The sequence below is a fragment of the Branchiostoma lanceolatum genome, chromosome 2 (assembly GCF_035083965.1).
Source record: "Branchiostoma lanceolatum isolate klBraLanc5 chromosome 2, klBraLanc5.hap2, whole genome shotgun sequence".
Lineage (NCBI taxonomy): Eukaryota > Metazoa > Chordata > Leptocardii > Amphioxiformes > Branchiostomatidae > Branchiostoma > Branchiostoma lanceolatum.
This window is the reverse complement of record NC_089723.1, coordinates 37,200,026-37,215,146: the sequence shown is the minus strand read 5'-3', so window position 1 is coordinate 37,215,146 and position 15,121 is coordinate 37,200,026. Positions and strand designations below refer to the sequence as shown.

General features: G+C 41.2%; 1 protein-coding gene across 1 annotated transcript in view; it reads left to right on the top strand.

Annotated features, from left to right (window-relative positions):
- Positions 1-15,121, top strand: part of LOC136427042 (zinc finger protein 91-like) — a 31,129-nt gene that overhangs the window by 12,755 nt on the left and 3,253 nt on the right. Inside the window, exon 2 of the mRNA XM_066415761.1 lies at positions 12,496-13,753. Within this exon, the coding sequence (XP_066271858.1) occupies positions 12,506-13,753 (1,248 nt within the window). The 5' untranslated portion in view covers positions 12,496-12,505. The remainder of the gene's footprint in view (positions 1-12,495; positions 13,754-15,121) is intronic.

Sequence of the window (15,121 nt, the reverse complement as noted above, 5' to 3'; positions counted from 1 at the left end):
AAATTAAGTATCAATTCGCATAATTGATATCTATCGATATCTATCTCTTTCTCAGTTACATATGTCATGTGCTTGAGAGGCCTATAATAGAATTCAGCTGATTTATTAACTGTCCTCATTAATTATGCAGATATCGATTTGCATAATTGGCATATGATTATGTAAATCATCACTTAAGCTATCTACACACCAAAAGATATGATGATCCGTCATCCCCTTCTTGCGTTATTCTCTTTCAAAGTTTGAGTCAAAATCAGCTCCTTCAGTTAAAAAAAAAGCACCGTGAAAAAAGCTGCTAGGGCGTCCAAATTTTCCTAACAAAGAGCTATCCACCACTTAAAAATCATGACTATAGCATGTTCAGAAGACGAGATTTGAAAAGTGAAAGTTCCCCTGCAGTACCATAGAAAGTCACTAGGGGGCCCAAAATCCAATCATTGCAAGGTCTCCCACAGACCTACCCACCTACAAAATATGAAGACAATACATCCAGGCATTCTTGACTTATCGTCCCATGGACTTTCACATTCCTGTACAATTCCTAGAATGCTTGCAATCTGCACACAATATAGTAAAAATTTGGCTCGCCCCTGAGGCGTCGACAAAAATTACATCATGGTACACATGATTGCTAAGGTTTACTTAAACGCCAGTATCTGCTAAGGGTGGTTGATATGTAAGATTTTTATTACCTTTTCTTGGTAACACCAAGAACGTTAACGTGACAAGAGAACTCCAAGACGAGATCTGACTGTTGACGAAGAGGCAGAGAGTTCGCCTCGAAAGCTCCCCAGGGCAATCTTTTTGGCGACGCCTCAGGGGCGGAGGCATTTATTACAGTATTACGATCGGTTTGTAAGAATTTTAGGAATTGCACGAATGTATTCTCTAGGGAATTGGTTTTAAGGTAGCCGTCGGCTGTGTGATATATGTAAGGTAAAGGAGAGTCCTTTGTTGATTTGTATGTGAAAAGCACCATTTTGACAAACTTGCTACTTGAGGCAGAGAAACCGGCTATCATTATTTGATTTTCAAATATGCCTTTCTGTTTCTAACAAGAGAGAACAATATCTATATTCCTCTTATACTGATAAGATTCAACTAGGAAGAAATTGAAATTTTAAAGCTTGATTTTCAAATAACTTTTTTTTTGCCGCCTACAATTAAGGATTTTATGTTTGAACATGTTGCTGAGGTTCTTTTAAATGCTCTCTGAAGACTATATGCTCTCTGAAGACTATAGCTAACACATAAAGGATAGAGGAAGGACGCAGAGACAAGGTTTCTTGAATATTGGGCATAGTAGATGTTTTGTGTGAGAGTTTTTATTCATTTGTGTCTCATTTATTTTTATCCTCTGCGTTTGTTTTGTTTTGCCTTTATGGTGATCCTGAATTCATTATTTGTTTCTCCAGCGCACACTCCTTCCTTCCTCGTTGACTCCAGTGAACCCCATATGCATTCCGAGGGTGTTTGCGGAGTAGCACACCTGCGGACACAAAAAGAAACATCATTCACTGCCGATCACCGAGGAACAAATTGGCCTCTCTTTTTATCTATTTATTTATCTATATTTATTCAAACTAGTAAACAAAGGTTAGTCTGACATGTTGCTCAGTTATGAAGGAAAGCCTTTACAATGACCCAACATATGAATTACATGTTACCTAGGTCAACAAAAACGGCAAAATTAAGTTACCTAGCCAGCATATTCGTCATTTCCGTCATTTGAAAGACTTCATGCGACACATGACGTCCAAAAAGATTTTGCATATTTCGTCATCTTTAACGAGCAAAAATCGGTGTGTAAAGCTATTGAGAGCTTGGAATTTTGCAAAGAAAACTAGTAAATCTAAGGAAGTTTGTGGCAGAGCCGATGAAGATAAGTTCTAACGGCTGCTGGCCGAAATACTGGTCTGAAATACTTCTATAGTAACCAGACGTACTGTAATTTTTGTGTTTATCATAAGTTAGATTGTCAAGCTCACGCGCGCTTTCTTCCTTCAAAAAATGATAAAGGACGTCTGATATCTCACCAATAACAGCGCCCGCCCGTGCGATGGCAATGGGACAAAATAAAATTTCCGGTAATTGTTTTCGTCAAACAAAATTCTGATAACGGAAAAAATCCCACAAGCTGACTGTTGGTCGCGTGGGCTTACCTCTATGTTATATTATTTTTCACGCTGTCTCATGGGCGGTGAGCCACAGATTTTTTGCCTTTTGTATACGGATCGTTTTTTTCATCTCACCTCTTTATTCTAGCCAGTGAATTCTTTCTAATTATAAGATTTCTAGGCTGGCCACATGCGGGCCTGCACTGCGCACTTGACAGGGTCCCCTGGGGCGTTCCTGGCCGTCCAGAGACGACCGTAAATAACAGGCTTTCAACCGTAATACTACAGCGAACCAAAAAAAATTCCTACAAACTCAGAACTAGCGAAAAATCAAAGAAAGTCCATATAACTAGCACTGACTAGTGTAAAACCAACAGATTTAGAATGCAGCGGACCAAGCGCTACTTCTTACTACTCTTGGCAACGTTATTCTACGGTACCGTCCGCAACAAAGACAAAGAGATTTATACCCAGTACCCCACGATCACAAGAACCCACAACTGTTCTGCCGGTCGGAAATCACTGTTGACGAGTTGATACAAAAAATAAACAAAATATTCTAAGACGTCAAGTGTACAACAATGTACTAGTATTAAACTGTAACGTTAGCAGGACAAATTGCGTACAAAATATACACTTAAGCCAGTTGTCAACTTGCCTAAGTACCTCAATCACTTTAGCTAACACATTACTATTTTTTAATACGGAAACACAAACATAATCTAAACCAAGCCGAAAATGCATTGAAATCATTCATATTCAACAAAACTCGTCAACAAAGAGACAATTCAGACTTCTTGGCACTTTCAAAATCGGTAAATGAAACACCGGGGGAGTGTACCGTGCTGTGGTCGGGCTCTTGTCGCGGCAGATGGGGCTTTCCGCCGCCCGGGCCTGTTGCATTTACGCGGCATGAGTTGGCCAACTCCTACCGCGTAAAAAAACACAGGGTGCAATGGATAAACCTGGCAACAGAGAGTTTTGTATGCCACGAAGAAAGCTTGGCCGAGTATTGCCCTGGGCCTATAAACAGTGAAATCCGAGGGGACTGGTAGAGACTCAAATTAAATCACTGAGCCCTATAATCTTTGTATTTCTACATGGGTCATAGTTTTTATTTCGTAAAATCAGTGCGAAGTACAAATACATTTACAAGTTGTTTTCTATTATCAAGTGTAAGGGCTTACCAGGAACACGGCGTATGGAACGTTTTCAAGAACTTACCTTGAAAGAATTCCGGGTCTCCGTGACTCAACACAAGCCCGTAAGAGTTTCCCCGTCGTGTTAGAATATTCCCGGCGGCAAGCCTCGGTACGCGGCCCGCCGTCTGTCGCTGTAGCGCGCCCTTGCCCTAAAGCTGAGCTAACGGTATACTGCATGCAGCCTCGAAGGTTATGAAAAGCTGAGGGCGGGGATTGTGACGAGTTATAACAAATCCTATGTTACCCGAACGGAGAGCCAAGTGTTAAACAATGGACCAAACGTCGTCACACTGAATTCTCACATGACATCCTAAAAAAGTGCTTGATTGGTCGACTTTCGTTGGCTCCACCCTGCTGCTGTGTTTGTTGGTTCCAACCTTTCTGTGGGCGGTCAGTTCCGCCCTGCTAGCTGACAGCGGTTGGTTGCGCCCGGCGCCCTGCTGAAGACGGTTGGTTGCGCAATGCGGTGTGCGGCCTTCAGAGAGTTACGCCCTGCATGGGATGAGCTAATACGTATCCCATCTGGACGACAGATGCCGTCAGCACGCAAGATCGATCCCTTGTTGCGTATTCAGAGTTGAAAGGCACCCTACCCCAGTTTTGCTCAGAGGGTTTGTAGTAAAAATTTCCTTGGAGGCATGTTGGCATGCATATCCCGGAGCCGAGGAATTGGCCCGTGTAGAAATATGTATAGGACTGCTATGTGTGTCTGTGCTTCTGTTTGAGTATCCGTTATGTGACTGTGAGTATTTCCACATGCCCGTACATACTTTGGCCAGCATAACAAGGGGACCCGAGTTCGAGCCCGGCCTGCCCCCAGACATGTCTGGACATGCGCCCCGACGTTGTGCCCTTGGGAAAGGCACTTAACACGACTTTCCTCACTTCACTCAGGTGTAAATGAGTACCTAGCTCATCTAGGGTTAAGGACGTCCCTCGGATAGGACGTTAAATGAAGGTCCCGTGTTTGGGGAGAGCCACGGCCCGAGCACGTAAAAGAACCCACCCCACCTTTCGAAAAGGTGTAGGGGAATGCGGTGTGCGATGGTCCAAACCTTACAGCCTGGTCTGGGTTGACATCTTGAAAAGGTGATAGTCACCTGTTATGTCAATCCTTCCACAAATGTGGTAAATCTGAATAAATAGATAAATGAATAAATAAATAAACAAATAACTCAAGACAGGCAAGAATCCATGGATAAAGAACGTTGAAATGATTTTAAGTATCACGATTGATGATTGATCATTCTACAGAATTTCTAATCAGTAAAACTTAGTGGCTTTTTAGCTTTGAAAAAAAAAGGTGTGTCAACAGTTGACCCGAATTAGGTCTCTATATTCCCACCGCGTTATCTCTTCCGTTACCGTTTCTGCTCCTTTACCAGCGTTCTGCTGATATTTACTAATGGCCTAACAGACAGGTAGCACATGTAGGCTTCAAGGCCGGAACAGCCAATTGGATGCCATGTTCTTTGTTCAGTCAAAGGGAAGATCGATGTTTTGACTGACGCTTTATAACGCGCCATTGGCAGTATTGTGGTGCATACAAGAAAAATAAACTTGATAATATTATCATCTGCTAAAGTGCGAATATAAACTATCGACTTTCTGATAAAGTGATAGTACCGGAAGGATTACTGAGCTTTATTCTCGTTATATTTCTGTCCACGGGAGGAGCCGGGAAAATCATTCATTCCCACTACCTACCCTTCAGAAACATTGTTTACATTCATTTCACGGTCGATTAACAATGGGAGGGAAAGTGATTCCCGTCTCCACAGGAGCTCGAGGGTGCGGGCCAGAGAATCTTGAAGCAGGGACAGTTTTGGATTCATTGTAAAACCATTAGCTCCGTGAGCAGCTAGTAGGCATCTGTGACGCTCAGAAGACGTCAGGAGATTTCTGCATCATTATCATCTCCATGAAAAATGGAGATATAGTTTTGAGCGTGTGTGTGTTTGTGTGTGTGTTTCTTGATGTTTGTAGTTAGTATAACTCAAGAACATATGGATGGATTGTAATGATATTTAGTATATGGGTAGGTGTTGGGAAATCAAAGGTCAAGGTCAATTTTGGGCGCCCTGGTATGCTACCTTAGTACTGCAGCAGAAATTCCATTTTTGTATCTTTTGACCTGCATGAACATGCTTTGGTGTTTTTATGGGTGGCAAATAGCTTGTGATGTAAGGAAGAAGTGCTGTAGGTTTGGGCCCCCTAGCAGATTGCTCTGAAACTGCAGGTGCGTTATTGTAAAATTTTCTAAGGAGAATGACTGAACAAAGGAACGACGGATATTCATGATATTTAGTATGCAGGTAGCTTAAACAAAGATGTACATAATGACGTGCTAAATGGGACTTTATTTGCATAATTAATAATGAAAATCTATATTTACAATGTTTTCCATGATAGGACTCATGCATGTTGTGGCAGCGAAGTAATTCTAATTTGCATAAGTAATGGAGAAATTTCATAAACCCACTTCACTCAACGGTAAGACTATTAAATATGCAATACATAACTGAGAAAAAGAGGGACATTAATCGATTAAAGTTATGCAAATGAATACCAAATCTGTATAATTAATGAGAAAATACTTTAATTTCATATTGGTAGATAACTGGAGTTTCATACTTGTGGCATTTGGAAGTTATGTGAAGGCGAACATGGTTGAAGATGAATTATGCAAATGAGGGCCTAATTTGCATAATATATTTCTATCGGTTGGGATAAGTGTACTACTGTCGGGAACGTCTTCATATCGAGTATCCTATTCTTCAGCGATAGCCCTTCCGTCCCTGAATGGTGTTTTTGTTCATACCAACAGTATAGGACTTATCGAGGAAGGCTGACTGTTGTTTGACTGTAGATAAACACTAATAGAAAATTATTTTGACCGAGACATGTGGCAGTGTTCTGAAGAATATTTTTAATTTTGGGGTGCATATCAAGTGGCTTGATTTTGATTTTGCAAAAGATTTGTAGCACTGTTGATGACGTGATGGAAATGTCATAACGTTTTTTTTTACTTTTGTCGGCCAAGAAAGACGGATTAGGCTGAAATATTTCTGTCTCGAACTGCCAAATTCTGTCCAGGGTTCACTGACAGAATAAGCTGGTAACTGCAGTCTCTGTGAAGGGAATGTTGTAAGACCTGGATGGGAATGGATCTTTCACTTCTCTTGTAAAAACACCTTGGCTCTGTAGCCGAGATTCAGGTTGCTTTGTCCAATAGATTTAGGAAACTCTATATACGTATGTGTTGTGACACTTCCGAGGCTGTTGAAGTGGGACGCTTATGTTTAAGAAACTATGCCTTTAGTGTGGACAGTTACGACCTTTCCTGCTCAATACAATTATTTTGTTATCGATGGGCTGTGAACTAGCGTTAAGTGTATTTGTGTTTACTGCTGTGTATGGACGCTATATGCATCTCACAATGTCTGGTGTTAAAGATTTGAACAGTTTTAATTCTCTTGGGTGTGTTGTGACAAGTTCGTTGGGAAAAAGGGAAAATAATATTTATAGCAATAAATTACACTTTTGTGATACGCTGGTTACGAGTTTGTCTTCAACGATCAAATAGCCATGATTTACGAGAGACGAAGGAGAAACTAGGGATTGGGAGTAATTGAGAGATACATGCACGTATGTAAATTAGATGGAAGAGGGAATGGGATGTAGTGAGTATTGGATGAGCGAAGTGAAAAAGGTGCCGAGAAAGGGTAGACGATAGCGTGTGGAAAGGTAAAGGATCGTAAAGGGCTTCTCACCCATTTCCTAACCAGAACAAATGGAGAGTTGACTTGGGATTTGATACTATTATATTTGATAACTTCGATACACAAGAATTATCGATGATAAGCTCATTGCAGAAACAATTTCATCACTGAGGACATGACATAGGGCCGCCCCAGGGGACAAATTTATACACCAGGAATAATTAATATGCTACTTGACGCCAAGAGCCAGACAAATAGAATAAACACCGACGAAGCTAGTTCTCATAAGAGACAATGAATGATACTTAATTACGTGAATTGAAACGAAAAAAGGACCATCGGCGTCGTCTGACGAATCTGACATGTTGTTGTTGTCCTAGTCCGCCATGACAGTTTCGAGCATGGCGTGATTCAAAGTTCCCGGATGTACCCACTGAGGGTCCGCAGGGGGATAATGATATTGATACCGCTTTTCAACACACGCACCGCGCAAGTCGCAAAAGCGAAATTTTATAAAAAGTCGTCTGGTAATGTAACGTTGGGTAACATAAATTCGGCATTTTTCCGATAATGATTGACTGAAATCAATCTAGCAGAACAATAAACCATCCTTTTTTTCTATTATTCTGTCAGTATCGTGTACTATCTTTGCACTAATCATATATATGGTAGATTTTGTCTCTAGTCGTGCTGACACCATAATATTTCAACTTGAAACTACCGTCCGTCGCACGCACAATGACGGTGCTGTCGGACAGGGGTGAACATTAATTCGGGAGAGAAGATTCGTCTTGAATATCTTACCGCTAATTACATTTTATACAGCAGCTATTCGTTCCATCTTTGGCTTGAGGAGAGTGCTATGGATATAGACGTGTCCAAGTAAATAAATACACGAAAAAACGGCCGTACCGCACACATCAGGCCTACGGGAACAACCCGTGTGTTGAGTCGTTAGCTATAGAACGTCAAAGTCGACATGGCAACGTGTACATTATTCATGGAAAGTTAGCCGGATGCCGTAGCATTGATAATACTACTATGTCCATGTATTCCTTGTTGTGTTAGAAGCAAACTTTGAGGAAAATATCGTCCTCAGTCCACAATCACACGCAACATTTAGACAAAAAAGTGTTCCTCACAAACCTTTGTCGTCTGCTTGACAACAGGATTCTGGGTAATGATATGGCGGCGGGAAAATACACGTGCCGTAGGTTGTAGCAACAAAGAGGGGTTTTGATGATTGATCACACTTAGAGTCCAATTGCAGGTCAGCAATTTTAAGAAAATAAGTTGTCTTGTAAATAACTGTGTTTAGCAGGAAGCGGATGTGACATTTGTCTTATAAACCAGCCGACAACGATGTAGTGTGATTCTCCCACAAAGCCCTCAGACTGTTCCAATAAGGGACGGAGAGTTTTTGTCCTCGTCGCCTTCTAATGCATGGTTATCGAAGCTTTTCAGACAGTGTTCTGAATACGTTAGTCTGTCAAGTTTGCATTTCTAGCGGTATTACTGATGTTGCATCTAGCACATATCCCTAAATACCCGTTTTCGAAAAATCCCGAATTTAAGTACCCCACGAATTTATGTTACCCAACGTTACTTATTGAAGCATCATCTATTGGAAAATAGCACCCCCTTCCCTACTTTAGGACTGCGCAGTCTAGTGGTTAGCAGCCCTGTCACTGAATCATGAAGCCATGAGTTCGACTCCCGGCTGTGTCACTCACCTCACATGCACGCAACTGAAAGGGGTCGCAGTTCCGTAGGACAGGACGTCCGTTAAACCGTTGTCTACTGCACATTGTACTAAAATAGCTTATGTCAGCTTTGTCACGAGTAGTTGAAAAATAGTTTTACATTGAGTTAAACTGATAAGAGATCACTTTCCACTTACCATCACAATGACAGGACCCCCCCCCCCCCCACACACACACACAATAGCTGAAAAAGAGGACACAATCAAAACCTCCAAACGACTTTAAACCACAGTTAATTTACCTTAACAACCATGCGTCGCCTGGGTGATTTTTAAAGCACCATTACTTGTTTATGTTGTGTGTAATGATTAAATGTTTGTCAAAAGAACGTTAACCATACATATCAATTTACAATTCTTGTTTGAGTCATAACAAAAAAAAAAACTGAATGTGCACTACTCCCTAACTGAAATCTGTTTTTGCGGACATTTTCTGTATACGCGACACACAGGTTGCCTGTGATGAGAGAGTAAAAACTCGTCAAGAGTACACGGCATAACATGATCTGGTCACCGGTAGGCGGTCATCTTCAGCTTCTGGTGGATAATCAGGTAGAAGAAGCTGACCCCCTCAGTGTACTTCCGGGTCATCCGCAGCGCACTTCCGTTCGCGAGTGCGTGTCGCAAAGACGTCCAGAGATTCTCTCTCGTCTTTCTTTCGAGACGCCAGTTATTTCCCGTTCTGAGCTGTTCTAACCGCAGATAACTGTCAGGTAAGGAGTGTTGACGACTTTCTGTGTAAGGCTGTGTAACGAGTTCCAAGTACAGAACTACAAGTAACGATTTCGCGACGGTTACATTGTTTTGTTTGTGCAGGACGGTGAACGGGTGAAGACAAGATCAGGGTAGTTGAGGGATATCTTTAAAGTCGACAAATAAGACTGCACAAGACTCAACAAAGGCCAGGAATACCGTGGTAGAAGTGAGATAGAATCTAACTAGCATTCACATGTGTGTATAAAATTAGAATTTGGGACACGACGTAGGTACGTTTTGTATGTTCGTAACCTCTCCAATGGCCTCGCCCAAGGAATTTCGTATGTTTTACCGGCTCTCTTTTAAGTTGTGAAAAAGCCTCAAATGACTCAATTTACTGTGCTTTACTGTGTTAGACGTGACATAGAATCTGACGGAATAGTTGTATGTGTTTAAAAGTTAACGTTTTGGCTGTAAAGGCGCAAAGGACTTCAGTTTTGTGTGTTGGAAACCCTCAAATTATCGGATCCTCACATATGGTGTCCATCAGTGCCTGTTGACTGCGGGTTCTAGTGTATATTTGCTGAGGGCAGTTCACTAACTGCTACAGTGTTGATTTATCCTGATACGAGTACACTGTACTTCGTAACAAACAAACAATCGACTTACTGGTATCGATCATCGGGTAGGAACCAAACAGTACCGCTCGGATAATGTTGTGGGGATACAATTATAACAGTATATCACTAAATACTATGTTGGACCATCAGTTTGATCAATGAGCTTTTGATTGGAAGAACAAAGCAGGAATGAGGGGATACACGAACTTACAGGAACGAAGTAAAAGAACTTTGGACTAAAAGTAAAACTGGAACGTCGGCAAATAATGTGATTTGATGGCTGTAAGAGGGGATACAATGTATGGCTGAACATACTAGAAATTAATTAATGTGCAAGCGTGTGTGTGTGTATATGTTCCACTGTAGTTTGTTGTGCGTGCACGCACGTGTGTTTGTATTTCATTATAGTATGTTTGTAGTGTGTGTGTTTCATCATGGTATGTTTGTTGTGTGTGTGTATGTCAGTATGTCTGTGTCTGGTTTCGTGCGTGTGTATGCAGAGTTTTTACCTAGCTGTTATTATATAAACTCCTAACAGATCTTCTAATGACTCTGTCTAGGCTTATATGAAGCTACTCTCACCTCTCAAATAGAAGTACCCCCTGGAATAGAAGTACCCACCGGACAAATTTTCAAAATGTAATATAAGTAGCCCCTGGAATAAAAGTACCCCCCGGAAAATGTCAAAAATCGACAGTCGAGTCTAGGTAAACTGTGTCCATACATGTACAACTGTCACTGTCAGAGGGATATAAGATAATAAGCAGGTAGGTAACTTATATTTAGTCAATTATGCCATACCTATTAAGTATATAGATATTGAACAGAACAACTGTCCATAGCTTGTTCAAATCATGATGATCTTCCTCGCCTCTTCGTAACATATAATAGTAATATTGAAAAATTGGGCATAGGTTCCCCGCTATGACCCCTAACCAGGGGCCACGGTGCTTTCAAATTCAACAAGTGAAAATGTACATGATACATGCTTTTTCTACTTGGAACTTGAAGCAAGTGATCAAAGAAAATTGTTATATCATTTTATTATGACTGACAATCAGTGACATATAACAAAAATCATCAGAGTACTTAAGTTAAATGTACCTGATCATATTTTCTAAAGACATCAACCACAAAAAAAACAAATATGAACACAGTCCTTCCACAAAAGAAATATATCTATAAACTTTTGCTCCATAGCGTCGAAAACAAAGTGAGACGCTCGGATTTCGAGTTCCCGCGGTAAATCCCACAATATTGAACAGAGATGGACTGTAAAAGTAGCTCAACGTCACAGACCGCACATACTAAGAAGTTACCCATTACGTATTGACACTAGAAACCCGCAATGAACCGCCAAAATTGGGAAAATCTTACGATTATTTAAGAAAATGAACCCTCTGAAAATAAATATGGCACTATGTGTCTATCGTTGCCCAAAAAATATAATATTTCCATGCGTTTACGGTATCATTTTAAAGATCGGTATCCGCACTACGCAATATGCTGCTAGTTTTACTGTCGCCATGCCTGAGAGTGGCGGCCATGTTTCGCGATTTCGCGCTGTTGTTTACCGAATCATATCAGACATATTTCTGCCGTTTTACAGATTTTGTGGCCTCAAAACACATATCACAAGGGAAGTTAAGTTATGATTGTTGTTTTAACGTGTTACATGTCTTCTGCGAACAAATAATTCTTCCGCCGCGTTGCCGATACTACGGATATAGTGGTCAGGAAATTATTATTCCCCGTGCAGGCGTGCACTCTACTCCACACGTTTTTGATCAGCGTGCTTTGGTTTACGATGTAAACAGAGACTATCAAAGTTATTTGTATGAAAATTGTATTTTAGATTGTCAATGTTGCGTATTATTTTCCGGTTTACTTTGTAGCGTCATAGCGGACCGGGTCATAGCGATATCGACCGATATGTTACGAGTGCCACCAGGATACTTTTCACAATGCCGTTAAAGCGGCGAGAAAATCAACGCCGGTAGGCCAAAAAATAGCGAATTACGAGCAAAAATACCGGGGAAATATGGGCAGAAAAACCTTAACTCTGACGATTTTAGAGGGATTCCTGGTTAGCAAAGCCTCAATTTTTCAAAAAACAATAAACGTACCGTCTAGAATAAGAACGTACCGGGTGGAACTATAGGCGAAAAAAATAAACGTACCGGTACGTTTATTTGAGAGGTGAGAGTAAAGAGGTACCAGCAAAAAATCTACTCTGAGATTTGTTACCCTGACCAATTCTAGATCTAGATACATGTATATCCGTCACATGTCTCCAAGCAGATAGAATGGTGTAGCATTTCACTGTAATGCAAACTTTCCATCATTTACTGAATTTACGTTCACTTTTTATAATAGAAGTGACTTCATGGCTGCAACAAAGACCTGCCGTGCTGGCACCGCCAATGGCAGGGTAGAAGGACTTGCCAACACTCTTCAAAGGTGTGAGGAGTGCAGCAAGCAGTTCAGTTCGCCAAGTCGTCTGAAGAGACACAGGCGGACTCACACAGGGGAGAAGCCCTACAAGTTTGAGGAGTGCAGCAGACAGTTCAGTGGGCTTGGTGATCTGAAGGAACACATGCGAATCCACACTGGGGAGAAACCCTACAGGTGTGAGGAGTGCAGCAAGCAGTTCAGTCAGCTGGGTGCTCTGAAGAGACACATGCGGACTCACACAGGGGAGAAACCCTACAGGTGTGAGGAGTGCTGCAAGCTGTTCAGTACAACATGTCATCTGAAGACACACATGCGGACTCACACAGGGGAGAAGCCCTACAGGTGTGAGAAGTGCAGCAGGCAGTTCAGTAGGCTGGGTGTTCTGAAGAAACACATGCGGACTCACACAGGTGAGAAGCCCTACACGTGTGAGGAGTGCAGCAGGCAGTTTAGTGAGCTGGGTAGTCTGAAAAAACACATGCGGACTCACACAGGTGAGAAGCCCTACAAGTGTGGGGATTGTGGCAAGCAGTTTAATGAGCTGGGTGTTCTGAAGAAACACATGCGGACTCACACGGGGGAGAAACCCTACAGGTGTGAGGAATGTAGCAGGCAGTTTAATGTGTTGGGTAGTCTGAAGAGACACATGCGGACTCACACAGGGGACAAACCTTACAAGTGTGAGGAGTGTAACAAGCAGTTCAATGAGCTGGGTAGTCTAAAGAAACACATGCGGACTCACACAGGGGACAAACCCTACACGTGTGAGGAGTGCAGCAGGCAGTTCAGTCAGCTGAGTAATCTGAAGACTCATATCCAAACTCATACTGGGGACAAACCCTACAGGTGTGAGGAGTGCAGCAGACAGTTCAGTGAGCTGGGTAATCTGAAGAGACACATGCGGACTCACACAGGAGAGAAACCCTACAGGTGTGAGGAGTGCAGCAGGCAGTTCAGTGAGCTGGGTAATCTGAAAAATCACATGCGGATTCACACTGGGGAGAAACCCTGCAGCTGTGAGGAGTGCAGCAGGCAGTTTAGTGACCTGGGTAATCTGAAGAAACACATGCGGACTCACACAGGGGAGAAGCCCTACACGTGTGAGGAATGCAGCAGGCAGTTCAGTAGGCTTGATCATCTTAAAAGCCACATGCAAACTCACGTGAGAAACCCTGCCGGTGTCTGAAGTGCAGTAGGAGTTCAGTCAACTGAATAATCTGAAGACGCACATGAAAACACACGTGTAACAAATTCTTCAGAAGGAATACCCTAGAAAAGGTGTCAAATCGTTTGTTAGGTTTATTTCATTACCTGTGGAGCAATGTTACATGGCTTGAATTTCAATGCATATATTTGCAAACATATTGTACACTTGACTTAGGCCATTGATGCTCTTTTAATTTGTTTTGAAGTTTATTGTAGCAGTTTAAGACATATCTAGTTTGGTTTGTTTTTATTACTAGTACCTAGTTTCCTGGTATATGTTATCATACTAAGTCTTGCTGTATTTGGAAGCACGATGTTTGTCATAACACTGTCTATTCCTTATATGGTAGTATTTCAATTATTTTGATTCTTACCTAATAGTAGAAATCATTTTGATTCAAACATTCTATGTTTAAAGGTCAATCCTAGTAACAGTTGTAATATGTTAGCTGTATAGATGATAGTCATCTATTCTTTAACAGGTCAGGTTTAACTGTAGCATTTCAGAGCTACCAGTAGCATTTTGTTATTTTTACTGAACAAACTGATTTTGGTGTTTAATGTAGACACGTAGATAATTTGTAGGTTTCTTTTCTGTGCTTGTTGATTAAGCTTAAGAAAATAGAAGAAAAAAACGTTTGTGGTATAACACTGTAAATTCCTTATTTTCTAGCATCACTGTTTTATTCCTCATAACACTTTCAATTATTTTTATTGTTATCATGTACCTACTTAGTACTTGTTTAGCTCTATTATAGTAGCTTTGAATATGACAGGCAGAAGGTAATGTCAATTTAGATTGGTTATTTTACATTTGATTATGTTAAGAAATGAAATAAAACAGATAAGTTACAATACAGGTTTCTTGGTCATAACATTGAAGGAAGTCAACTTATTAATTGGAGATAGGTATATTCTTTAGAAATATTGAGGAATTAAACTGATACGTCTAAAATATTGCAGCTTGAGTAGCTTTCGGATGGCATCCTCCACTCCTTCATCAGCTCAGGTATATTCTTATTCACAACGCCTATATATCAACACGTTTTTGACAGATATCAGTACAACATGCAGACATTAGACCAATGGTACACATGGTCGCTTATGGTCGCTGATACGTTGATTATTCAGATCAATTCTTAACAACACACCTGAATCACATTAAAGTAATTTGCCATCCTTGTTTGAGTGATAACGGAACAGCACTTAAGGCGACCTTCTCTCCAAGCAGGGGTATACTAGTATTTTTCGGCCTCTTGCGGTTATTTTGTCGTTTACTATGTTTCTATGTTATTTGCAGTGATTAGCGGGAGGAGTTTGGAACAAATCGCGGTCACTTCTA